Source organism: Corvus kubaryi, unplaced genomic scaffold (genome assembly GCF_017639235.1).
Source record: "Corvus kubaryi isolate FWS band 111438036 unplaced genomic scaffold, C.kubaryi_AGA036_p1.0 37179, whole genome shotgun sequence".
Lineage (NCBI taxonomy): Eukaryota > Metazoa > Chordata > Aves > Passeriformes > Corvidae > Corvus > Corvus kubaryi.
In genome coordinates this window covers 772,024-784,788 of record NW_024581049.1, presented here as the reverse complement: position 1 = coordinate 784,788, position 12,765 = coordinate 772,024, and the positions used below count along the sequence as shown (strand labels likewise).

At 54.3% G+C, this 12,765-nt stretch overlaps 1 protein-coding gene across 2 annotated transcripts in view; it reads left to right on the top strand.

Moving 5' to 3' along the window:
* The first annotated feature begins 1,673 nt into the window (after positions 1 to 1,673).
* Positions 1,674 to 12,765, top strand: part of LAPTM5 (lysosomal protein transmembrane 5) — a 17,001-nt gene continuing 5,909 nt past the window's right edge. Inside the window, exons 1-4 of one of the 2 annotated variants that reach the window (XM_042021939.1) lie at positions 1,674 to 1,876; positions 7,634 to 7,727; positions 11,491 to 11,567; positions 12,529 to 12,657. In XM_042021939.1, coding sequence (XP_041877873.1) covers positions 1,790 to 1,876; positions 7,634 to 7,727; positions 11,491 to 11,567; positions 12,529 to 12,657 — 387 coding nt within the window. In that variant the 5' untranslated portion in view covers positions 1,674 to 1,789. The remainder of the gene's footprint in view (positions 1,877 to 7,633; positions 7,728 to 11,490; positions 11,568 to 12,528; positions 12,658 to 12,765) is intronic. The other variant, XM_042021941.1, reaches the window with a different exon arrangement.

The window sequence follows — 12,765 nt, the reverse complement described above, 5'->3', positions numbered from 1 at the left end:
CCAAATCCATGCCCAGCATTCCATGAAAAGCTGAGGCTGTGTCCCTGAGAACACAGTGACTTCCTAACACTTGCCATTGCCAAGGGGACACGGGGCTGGCACTGCCAGGCCTGCAGCGGCCTCCAGGCCTCCAGCAGGGCCACAGGCCCAGCCCGGGCCGTGTTTTCCGTGTGTTTTTCCAGGCACAGAGCTCGGTTTGGGCCTGGAACACTCAGGCACACAAGGAGAGCTCTGTGCGCCTCTCGGAGCGCCAGGGGCAGCTCGAAGGGAGGAACGTTTGCCGCGCACAGGCAGGGTCAGACCATAAACCCGCTTTTCAGGTCTGCAGGAAATTCCTGATCCTCCTGCACCTCCTCCCAGCCGGGCCCACAACCCGCCTTGGAGGGGAGGAAACCCCTAAAGAAAACACATTTCATGTGGGGAAGGCAGAGCCAAGCCTGTTGTAAAGGAAAGATGCTCAAAATGATTTATTTAAAAAAAAACCCCACATTATTTTTAACCCTATTTATCGTGGGGGGAGGCAGCCCCTAAAAAAACCACATTTCATGTGGGGAAGGCAAAGCCAAGCCCGTGTTTGCAACCAGGTTGTAAAGGAAAGATGCTCCAAATGATCTATTTTTACAAATAAACCTGATTTTTAACCCTATTTCTCGTGGGTGGGTGCAGCTCCAGGGGTGCTGGTGGATGTGGTGCCCTCAGTCCTCACGTGCAGCTTTGTGCTTTCCCTGCTGGTGAAGAGATTCCGCTTTCCTGCTCTACCAAGGGCCCAGCAGGGAATATTTGCAGCTGGATTGTATTTCTGAAGCACCCAGGTGGAATCTCTGCATTTAATTCCCTAAAAACAACCGAGAAACCCCTCTGCTGGAGCACTGCTGGGTGCTGTGCTGAGAACACTCCTGGAGGCATCAAACAGAAAACTCAGGGAGTGTTTTTGGGGTGCAAGAGCTCGTTTGAGTGTTTGCCCAATTCTCATTTTATTCACCTGCATCTCCCTCCTGGAGTGGTGTCCCCCTGCTGGGACACACCAAACCTTTGTCAGGAAGCCCAACACTCGGAACAATCTGCTCCACAGGGGTCTAAAGAGGGAATTTCTGCCCCATGGGGTGGGGAAAGAGAATTTAAAAAGGGTTTTTAACAAGAATGGTAATAAATCTCTGCCAAAGAGCACATTTGGGTGAGTTCAAGCAGGGGGGACGCCCCGATGTCCTGCAGTGACAAAGCCACCACGCTCAGATCCTGCTGGTTTCCTTTGCCAGGAGCTGATGACACAAATCCCAGCCCCAGGAGCTGGGACCAGAGCTGCAGACCCCTCAGCCGACATGAGATCTCTGCCATCCTCCCAGAGCCCAGGGCTGCTCCAGCATCAGCTCCCAGTAGCAGTTCCAGGGAATGGTGCCTTTGCTGGCGAGGTTCAAAGGGAGGAACTTGGATGCTTCGCTGCAAAAACAGCAGGGTGAGTTCGAGGTGAAATTCCCGACCTCCCTCTTTTGTTCCTGAGGATTTTTGCAGGACAGAGCCACGTCCTGCTCCCGACCCTCCTCTCCTGACACCCCCCGTGCCGGACACCTGAGCAGCGTTTGGGGCTCCAATTTCCCAGCTGGATGTGCTCAAAAAGCCCCCCAGTTTTGCTTTCCTTATGATTGAGAAACCCAAAGGCCTCATGTGACTTTGTAGATGACTTCACACATTCAGAGAGCAGGAAGGAAGCAGAGCTGCTCTCGCTTTGCTTTCTGTGGGGCGGCTGCAAATTCGACCTCATTAACTCAGTAGTGCTCGGAGGGACCCGAAAATGACCCCCCAAAGCCCCCCTGAGCCCCCCAAATGCTGCTGCCTCAACATCAAGACAGCGACAGTGGCCCTGGGGATCTTCCACATGGTGAGTTCTGGGTCTGGAAGGGGGGACCGGGACAGGGAGACAGGAAAACAGAGGTGGAACCTCTCCAGGAAGCACAGTCGTGGTTCACAGGGTTCCCTGACACTGGAATGTTCTCTGCTCCCAAAAGGAAAACCCAATGATTTAAGAGGGATGAACAAAAGAAGGTGGTGGGGGAAAGGGAGAAGCGGAATTTGCCGTGCTGGGAGGGGTTTTGAAGGATTTTTTCCCTGGCTCTGCCAATTGGAGCTCAGGGAAAGTCGCTGTGCTTCCTGTTTTTCTGCAGGAGCTCTGACCCGAGCGTATCCCGAACCTGCAGGGTGGGAATGGGCAGCACTGGCAGTGGGAATGTGGGAGGGATTTGGGAGCTGGATGAGCAGAGGGTGATGGGCAGAGCTGCCTCCTCTGTGTCTCTTTTGGGTTCCATGGGGACCACGGCCGTGTCCAGCTCCCAGGCAGCCGGAGAAGCTGCTCAGGGCAGGGATGGCAGAGCAGGAGAGCCTGGAGGCTCCTCTCTCCCACGCTCCCGGCTGCACCAAGGAGCTTTAGGTGCTTTCAGCCCTCCTGAGGATGTGGTTTCTTGCATGGCTGGATCATTAAAATAATCCCGTGCTGCACAGGGTGTGCACAGTCAGGGGTTGGGGCCTGCAGGGTGAGAACGGGGCTCTCACTCGTTCCTTGGACAGGAGAGGGGGAGTTGGGGACCTGCAGGCTGCAGAAATCCCATGAGAATGGCAACTGTGGCATGGGAAGGACATTCCAAGGTCCCCCCTCTTCCCTAGAGCAGCAGGAGCTGCACCATCCCTTTTACCCTTGGAAAACAGGGTCGTTTTTGGATAAGTCTTGTCTTACTTCCATGAGAGAATAACATCGAACATTTTTTTCCCCCTGCCCCTTCTCTCCCTTTCTGATGGCGCAGCTGCAGCTGGGCAGGGGGAAGGAAAGGGAAAAGGGGATTTACACCTCAGCTGATTTGCTCCATCAGCGCTGGAGGCCTGGAGCAGGATAAATTCCTGCTGCAGGTCCCAGGGATGAATCGCAGCCGGGCTGGGTGAGAGCAGAGCCATCAAAGAGCTCTCGGGCTCTGTGGCGATGTCCTGTCCTCCCGTAAATCAGCTCTGCCTCGCTGCTGATCTCTTCAGAGACAGCCGGAATGAATCCTGGGTGTTCCGGAACAAACAGGGAAGGAGAAGGAGGGGAGCGAGGAGAGGACGGGGTTGTGTGATCAGCAAAGCTCCACTGGGTGCTGGGAGGTGACCTGAGGGTGACTTTCAAAGGCAGCACTGAGGAGTTTGTCCTCCCCATCAGCTCCTCCAGCCAGGAACAGGCCTCGAGGTGCTTGACAGAGAGATTCAAGATCAGGGCTGGAAATTTGCTGCTGTGCAGGCTGAGGATTCATTTCCTGCTGGTCCTTGATTGGACCCTTGGGAAGCAGTGTCTGCACTTTGTCTGGCCTCAGCCGCACTCCAGCTCCTCTCTTTGGCAGCTCTGTGACTCACAGAGCAGAAATTCACCTCTGGAGCCCTCCCAGGTCCCGTCCTCACCTCTGGACACGGCTCAGGCGAGCCCAGAGTGGGATTGACTGAGCCCTCACCAGGCTGGGGCTGAGCCAGGGGTCCCACAGAGCCCGAGCTGCTCCTCCCAGAACAGCAAAAACAAAGGAGGCAGCAGGAGAAGATGAAATGTTGTGCAAGGAAACCAGACAGGAACTAACAGCACTCCTCACTTCATCCTCACCTGCCACAGGAGCCACCTGGAAATTCGAGAGAGAAAAGCTGAAGCTCTGACAGTGCAGCGTTCACGTGTGGTGCTCTTTGTGCTGGGCGTCCCCTGCTCGTGTCAGAGCCCCGCAGCACCCAGGGCACCCCGTCCCTGTGTCCCCTGTGTCCCCTGTGTCCCCTGTGCCCCCTGTGACCCTGCCAGAGCACCCTGTGTCCCCTCTGTCCCCTGTGACCCCTGCCAGAGCACCCTGTGTCCCCTGTGTCCCCTGTGACCCCTGTGACCCCTGTGACCCCTGCCCGAGCACCCTGTGTCCCCTGTGCCCCCTGTTCCCCAAGGCTTCAAGCTCCCCGTGCAGAAGCCCCCGTTGTGAAGCCGAGGAGGAGCAGCCTCACCCCAGGGCTGCGTGCACGAGGATAAATCACTCGGAGATCAGTCAAGCTGCAAATATTTCAGGAGAATAAAGGCACAAGAGGACCTCTGAGAGCAGTTTAACCCCAGTGCAGCTGCAGCAGGGTTACCCCCAGGGAATGGGGGCTGTGTGTGGGTCAGGTTCTGCCTTTGAGACACCCCATTTTATCTGCCTTGAGTTAATGGCTGGATTTCGCTCAGTCCTGCATTATTTCAGCATATCACGGAATCACAGAGTGTCCTGAGCTGGAAGGGACCCACAAGGATCGTCAGTTCCAGCCCCAGGCCCTGCCCAGACACCCCAAATCCCACCCTGGGCATCCCCGGCAGCGCTGCCCAAACGCTCCTGGAGCTCTGGCAGCCTCGGGGCCGTGCCCATTCCCTGGGGAGCCTGGGCAGTGCCCAGCAGCCTCTGGGGGAAGAACCTTTCCCTGCTCTCCAGCCTGAGCCTGCCCTGGCCCAGCTCCAGCCGTTCAGTTCCTGGGGATTCAAATTTTTTCCACCAAGATACGTGAAGCTCCTTTTACACAGAGGCAGCAACAGGATGAGGGGAGTGCTCCAGAAGTTCCAGGTGGAGGAGATAAGGGAGGAAGGGCTGGGGATTGACAGTGAATTGAGTACCTGGAAGTGAAATCTCCTATTTTAAACCTGCCTGTCTCCTGCTGTGACACCGCAGAGGGAAAGGGAACTGGGTACTTGTGTCTCTGAAACAAGAAGTTTTCAGTTTCTGCTGGAGCTGAGGGGTGGATCTGCAGTGGGAGCAGCTGAGCAAGGAGTGCAGGGCAGGCACCACGTCCATCCTCCTCTGCCTTCTTCCCAAAAGGCCCCTCTGCAGAGGGTCCATCCCCTTGGATGTGCGTTCCCTGCAGGAATACAGAGGGTGCCACATTCCAGTGCCAAAGGCAGCTGCTGCAGAGGCGTCCTGGTGCTGGCCCGGCTCTCCATGCCCAGGGGAAGGCCTGGAGGTCTCTGCCTGCTCACAGCTCAGTGCTTCTTTCTTTCTACACAAAATGGAAAAGTTTCAACCAACTTTTGCCTTAAAAGTCTCCTGAACCTCTCAGGCTGGGCTGGGGTTTCCTGCTGTGCTCTTACCTTGTGTGCCTGCACTCGGTCTGGCTTCTGTTGCTCATTTCCACACCAGCAAGGAAACCAGTGCCCCTTTTCTCTCCAGCAGACATCACAGAGGGTTCTTCATGCTGAACTTCAGCCTCTGGATCTGCTGTGAATGGGATGGGAGCATTTGGGATTCGCTGTCCTGCTCTCACCCACTTGTCTTTCAGGAGCAAAACTGATATTCAGGGCCCAGCTCAGCCATTTTGCTCAGGCCTCCTTTTAAGTGAAGCCTGAAAAAGCAATTTCTGCCCCTATTTCCCGCACTGGCAGTTGAGGGGTTGGACCAACAGCAGAAACAAGGGAAGCAAAACCTCTCTGGGAGCTGGAAGATGAAACCTCTCAGCCACCTCGCAGCCAGGTGTGATCTCCATGTGTCTTCATTAAGAGATCCCTCCCCAGGGACACTGGCAGCTGCAGAGACACTTTGGATGGATGCAATTTCATCCTTGACAGGGCTCAGGGCTGCCGAGGGAGCTGAAATGCTGTCCCATTACGCTGAACTCGTGTTAACTTTGTCATGTCCTCGTGGTAATGAGAGCTGGGTATTCCTCCTTCTCCTGTCAGCTCACGAGCAAATTGCAAAGTTCATTTACTTGATGGGAAAAAAGGGAAGGCAGCAGAGCGACTCTTGGACAAGCTGGTATCAGACAGGCCCAGGGAAAGCCGGACACATCCTTCCTTCTAATTCAGACTCAGGACTTTAAATTCAGAGGGACAGGGAGGGACAGGGGTCCCCTCTGCAGCAGCAGTGTGGCTTGGGGCTGCTCGCTCTGGGAGTGCCACAGCTCTGCTGGAAGCTGCAGCTGCAGCTGCGGGCTCAGAAAGTTGATGAACTCGGTTTTGAAGAGTTTCAAGGTCTTCTGCAGAGGACACAGGCAGAGGGAGGGGCCATGCTCAGCTCCTGCCACCTCCCAGCCTCGCTTTGCCCTTTCTGGGGCAAGGCAGAGCCTTCCCTCACACGGCTCCTTTGCAGGGCAGCTCAGCACCCCTGGCTGGGCATTCCCACTGCCCAAACCCTGTCTGGATCCCTCTGAAAATCCAGAACCATCCTCTGCTCCCTGCCCAGCCCCGGCAGGAGCTGTTGTTTTGCTGTTCCCAACACCCCCAGTTTGCAAACACGAGCCCAGACCGCAGCGGTGCCGCTTCCTCCTTGCCCGCGGCGCTGCTCGGGGCCGTGGTTGAAGTGAAAGGTTGGTACAGCCCTGGTGAAAAAGTTGTTTCTGCTCTGCCCGAGCTGGTGCTGATGTGGGTGGCAGATAGGGTCTGGATTCCTGCAGCACTGCAGGGCCAGAGGGCTCAGGGTCACAGGATGGGGCAGCTCAGAGGACCCCAGAGGGTCACTGGTGCCACTCCCCGCACCAGCAGGGCCATCCCAGAGCACAGGGCCCAGGAGTGTGTCCATGTGGCTCTGGAATATCCCAGGGAGGAGATTCCAGCCCCCCTCTGGGCTCTGTTCGGGGCTGGGCCCTGCCCAGGGCAGCAGTTCTGCCTCCTGTGCAGGGGAATTGCTGGGCTCAGGCCCTGCCCGGTGCTCTGGTGCCACTGCTGGGCCCTGGAGCAGAGCCTGGGCCCTGCCCTGAGCCCTCCCTGCACACAGGGACACCCAGGGACACCCAGGGATGGACAGGGACACCCAGGGACAGCCAGGGATGGACAGGGACACACAGGGGACAGACAGGGATGGACAGGGACACACAGGGGACAGACAGGGTGCCCAGAGCAGCTGGGGCTGCCCCTGGATCCCTGGCAGTGCCCAAGGCCAGGCTGGACATTGGGGCTGGGAGCAGCCTGGCACAGTGGGAGGTGTCCCTGCCATGGCAGGGGTGGGATGGGATGAGCTTTCCAATCCCTTCCAACCCAGACCTTTCTGTGATTCTGCGATTCCATGGAGATCTTCTAAGCTGGGCTCAGACATGGATTTTTCCCTATTAATCATCCCTGTGGGGGTGCAGCAGTTCAGGGCCAGGACTGAGCCCACAGCTCTGGACCTCCCTCCATCTCCCAGCTCGTTAAAGTCAGGACAGGATGAACCCTGGTGTCTGGGGTTTGATGCTCCAATTGGAAAACTTGGAGAAAATCATTCCGATTCAGTGTGAAAAAAGAACACTTGGAGACTTTCCTCAAATAATAAAAGAAGGAAAGTGATGGTTTTGTCACTGGAGTGGCACAGCCGCACTTACAGGGAGATCTTTAATCTTTTTGTATTTCCTTTTACACTCTGGAGCACTGGAATTGCATTTCCCTCAACTCTACAGCAAAATTTCAAAGCGTGGAGCCAGGATAGAAACCATTGAAACAAACCCCACTGACTTTGTTATTTCTTCGTCCTCCTTCTGCTGGCACTGAAATCCAAAATATGAAGAAAGTGGTAGCTTTTGTCTCGGAATTTCCTGGGATTTAAACCCTTTGTGTTCGGCTCCCTTGGAGACTCATCCCTCCAGTGTTCCCTGGAGATAAATTCACTGCTGGGAATTTGGCCCAAGAGCCCTGAACTGTGTCTTTTGCTTTGTTCTCCAGGTCATGAGCGTCCTGCTGCTGATCGAGTATTCCCTGGAGGTGGCCAACGGGAAGGGCTTCTGCAAAGACCTGGCCAAGGATTACTATAGAATCGGTGGGTCCTGGGAGTGCTGGGAAGCAGCTGTGGGGCCGGGAGGGATCCCTCAGTCCTGCAATACTCCCTCTGCCTTTCCCACCAGAGAAAATTGGAATTCAGAGCAGATGGGCCCAGCTTTGGGGTTTGCTTTAGGCCAAGGCTGTGTTGGGTTGTTGGAGGTTAATGGGGAGCCCAGAGAAGTTTTTATTTCAGAGGATCAGCCCAAACTCTGCAGCACCCTCCAAGTCCTCCAGCTTCCTCTGGAATCTCCTTTGGATTCCCCTGGCAATCCTGGTTTTCCTTCCTCTGCCTTGTCCCCAGCTGAGAATCAGTCCGGCCTCACACACACTCCTGGCTTCCTTCACATTCTGGGCATTTCCAGGGAATACTGAAGTGTCTGGGAACTCCTCAATGGACAGTGGGGACAAATCCCACCCCACACTAATCCCATGGATGTGTGGGCTGTGGGACATTGCCACCGACACCCCTCCATACCATGGAGCCATTCCCATGGAGCCACTTCCATGGAGCCATTTCCATGAAACCGTTCCTCTAGAGCCATTCCTGTGGAGCCATTCCTGTGGAGCCACTTCCACGGAGCCACTCCCATGGAGCCAATTCCATGGAGCCATTTCATGGAACCATTTCCATGGAGCCATTCCCATGGAAGCATTTCCATGAAACCATTCCTGTGGAGCCATTCGTGTGGAGCCAATTCCATGGAACCATTCCTGTGGAGCCATTCCCATGGAGCCATTCCTGTGGAGACATTCCCATGGAACCATTCCCGTGGAGTCAAATCCACGGAGCCATTCCCGTGGAGCCATTCCCATGAAGCCACTTCCACGAAACCATTCCCATGGAGCCATTCCAGTGAAGCCACTTCCATGGAGCCATTCCCATGGAGCCACTTCCATGGAGCCATTCCCATGGAGCCATTCCCATGGAGCCACTTCCATGGAGCCATTCCCATGAAGCCACTTCCATGGAACCATTCCCATGGAGTCAATTCCATGGAGCCAATTCCATGCAGCCATTCCCACGGAGCCATTCCTGTGGAGCCATTCCCATGGAGCCACTTCCATGGAACCGTTCCCATGGAGCTCCTGCCTCCCAGCTGGACAGAGCTCTCTTCCCCCATCCCCAGATTTTCCCAGCTCCTGGTGTATTTTTCCGGAACATTGGTGGCTGGAAGCGGCAGCCAAGCTGTCCCATCGCTCACAATTCCCGAAGGATCGAATTCCTGTGGAAGGATCCAGCTCAGATCCTTGCAAAGGCCTGGAGCAGTCCCATGAGGTGCCATCTAAAACCCAGCTCTGAAGCCTCTGATGTTGCCCAACCAGGACGTTCTGCGGGAGCTGCTTGGAAACAGCAAGTGCAGAGGGGGTTTCCTTTCTTGCGTCATTTTCCATGTAAAACCACAAGCTGAGATAACCCCAGGAGCAAAAAAAGGAACCCAGGCTCCCTCCCTGCCCTGTTCGTGGCCACGGAGAGGAGAACACAGCCCCTGGCAGCCAGGAATTGCTGTTCCCTGCTTTTCCAAAGTGGCTTTCCCTGTCCATGGAGGAGGAGGAGGAGGCTGAGAACAAATTCCTGCACATTCCAAACCCTCCTGTCCCCAGGGCAGCAGTCAGACATAGGCAAAAGCACCAGACCAGCAGCAGGCGCTGCCTGGTGAGCTTAGAAAAGCTGGGCTCACGTTTTTCCAAGGAAAGAGGCACCACTGGGGTCCCCCAGGGCTGTTTGACAGCAGCACTCGAGGCTTTGGTTCATCCAAGAGAATCATGGAATGGTGTGGGTGGGAAGGGACTTCAATCACCCCGGTCCAAGGTGAAGGGCATCAGCAGCGAGCAAAAAATGGGAATTTGGGTGAGTCCTGCTGCTGGGAGCCCGAGCAAGGGGCAGTGCCATGGCTCCCACCCTTCCCACGGGGCGTTATTCCCAAACATTCCCGTGGGGGGATGGAGGCTCTGCTCAGCTCAGCCTCCAGTGCAGGGTGCAAAGCCCTTCCTGCAGAGCTTTCCCGGGGTGGGAACGGGGAACGACCCGGCAAGATGGGGCTGGGATCAGCACGAGGAACCCGGGAGCTTCCGTCCGTCCGTCCATCCGTGCATCCACCCCTTCCTGTAAAACGTGTGCCCACCTTCCACTTTTCATGCGAATTGAAGAACTTGATGCAAGTGCGACCTCAAGGGCTTCCTTCCTCTTTCGGGGCTTGGTTGCTTTGCTGTTGGGTGGGGATATTTGGGGTTGTTTTTTTGTTTAGTTTGGTTTTTTGGTTGGTTGGTTGGTTGTTTGGTGTTTTGGTTGGGTTTTTTTGGGATTTTTGTTTGTTTGTTTTTTGGGTTTTTGGTTGGTTAGTTTTTTGTTTGTTGGGGTTTTGGGCTTTATTTGTTTGGTTGGGGTTTTTTTTGGTTGTAATTTTTTTGGGTTTTTGTCCGTGGCACCAACCCATCCCTGTTGCCAGCAGGGAGGATGGCTCTGCTTTTTGGGAAAAAACATCTCGTGGGAAGTTGTTGTCCCTTGGTTTTCCTTTTCTTTCCATCCTTTGTGTTTGTGGTGTTTTTGTTTCTTTGCTGTTTTGTTTGGGGGGTTTTGATCCGGGTTCTGCTTGGAAAATCCAGCTGGGCAATTAGCTGGCAATGGCCACGTCCCAATTAATTAGGGATTCTGCCAGAGAGCTGGAGCAGAAGCCCATGGAGAGAGAGGAGCAGGGAAACACAGCTGGGCTGGGACCCAGAAAATCCTGGGATGAGGAGAGAAATCCTCTCTGGGCAAACTCCTGAGTGTCAGTGCTGGGAGAAGCCCAGGGGAAAAGGCTTTGGGAGTTTGGGCTTTACTGGGATTGGGATTGGCTCCTTTGGGAGTTTGGGCTTTAATGGGATTGGATTGGCCCCTTTGGGAGTTTGGGTTTTAATGGGATTGGGATTGGCTCCTTTAGGGCTGGTCCCACAAAAGCTGAGTCTGGCTCCTTTGTTAAGCTCTGTTTTGGGTTTAGGCTGTTCCCTGTTAATCTCTGGCTCTTTGTGCGCCACATCCCCGCCTTGGTTCTGCTCCCCTACACCTCAAAGGTGGGGTTGTTGTTCTGCCTTGGAATTCCAGCTTTTCCACACGCCTGGGAGCAGAGGGAAAGCAGCAGTGGCTGCCTTTGGAATGAGCTGCCCTTTGTGTTCCTGATTCTCTCCAGGAGGGAAAATTCCTTCCAGGCAAAGGTTGAGCAGGGAGCTCCATGGATATAAAACATCACCCGCTGCACCCAAAGCAGCTGCCAAAAATCACCCTCAACTCCCTGACGTTGATTTTTGAAGTGTCCCTTGCACCCCGCAGCTGCAGGGTTGGGGAGAGATCCCCCCCGACCCTCCTTGGCCTCACCAATGGTTGGGGGGTTAAAATTCCTGCTCTTCTCTGAGAGATCCCGAAGACCCTTCAGCACTTCCCTGCTGGTTCCTTTGTCTGCCTTTGCGTCTCTAAAGAATTTCCAGCTCAGAGCTGTGAGCCAAAAGCCCTCTGCTTCTTTTGGTTTATACTTCATTTTGGAGCCTGGGATATTTAACGTTTCCATCCCTCGAGCTCACAACCTGGCCGGGTGGACACCGGGACTTCAAGAGAGGTGAGAAATGGGTATAAAAAGGGAAAAGAGGGTTAATTCCAGCTGCACGGCATTAATTCCTCCACAGACACAATTCTTTGTGCCAGGTTCAACTCTCCCTTAGGGCTGTGATGGAGTTGGGACATCTTTTGGTGATGTGGTGATTCCTTTTCTTGCTTTTGTCCTTTTCAGCTGATGTCACCACCAGTTTCCTGCTGATCCTCGTGTTGTTTGTCATCAGCTTCCACCTCCTGCTCGGGGTGCTCAAGGTACATTCCCCACAAATGACATTGAGGGGTTCAGGGTTTGGATGGTGCTCACTGGAATGATGGTCAAAAAAAAAGCAGAAAAAACCTGCCAGAATCAGAGAATCACACAGGAAAAAAGCAGCTAAAAATCCCAGAGTCCTACAGGAAAAAAAGGCAGATAGAAACCCCATAATCACACGGGAAAAAAGCAGAAAAAAAATCCCAGAATCCTACAGGAAAAAAGGCAGGAAAAAATCCCAGAATCCCAGAATCACATGAGAAAAAAAGCAGATAAAAATCCCAGAATCCGAGAATCACATGAGAAAAAAGGCAGATAAAAATCCCAGAATCCCACGGGGAAAAAGGCAGATAAAAATCTTTCCTGGTTCCAGAGCAGGAGGGGACTGGTTTGAAGCCTCAGGTTCTTGTGAAAAGCTTCAAACACCCAGATTTACCAAATCTGGGCAACATTTCCATCCTGGCTGTTTTGGGTGTTAAATAAAGGAGGTTTTATGATTTAGAAAGGTTTTCTTGCCTCATTTCCTCGCTCTGTTGCAAGTCAGGCCCTGTGAGAGAACTGTCCCGTGTTGCACCAGGGACTCATTTCCCAGTTCAGGAGGAGGAACGATGAGGGCCTGGGGTGGAAATCCCAGGGATCTGATGGTGGTGGAGTTCTAAGTATTCAATTCCACCCAGATAACCCAGCTCTCCCTCTATGGAGGGAAATTTTAGGGACAGTGGGATGAAAATTCTGATGGGAACAGGTGTCAACGTCACAGAGTGGGAATTCACAGGAATTTTCCAAAGGGGTGAAAAAAATCAGCGTGGATGCCCTTTCTTTCTCTGGATCAGTTGTCACTGGAATCAGAAATTCCAGGGAAGCGTTAATTCTTGGAGCACCACGTGAGCCCTTCCAAGTGTTGAGAGCTGCTCTCATTTCGCACTCGGAATGGAAATAACCGGCACTGCTTCTCCTCCTCAGAAGAGGGAGCGGTTCCTGATCCCCTTCCTGGCCCTGCAAGTCATCGATTTCCTGCTCAGCCTCCTGACCATGTTCAGCTCCTACATCCAGGTCCCGGCGATCCTCTCTGTGTCCTCCCTGGGCCACACGGTGGGTGCCAGCTCCTCCTGGGGGGCTCCTGGCTTTCCGGGAGCTGGGGGATCCTTGGAACGAAGGATCCTTACCTGGGGCTGTGGTTTGTCATGGAATCCTTTAGGG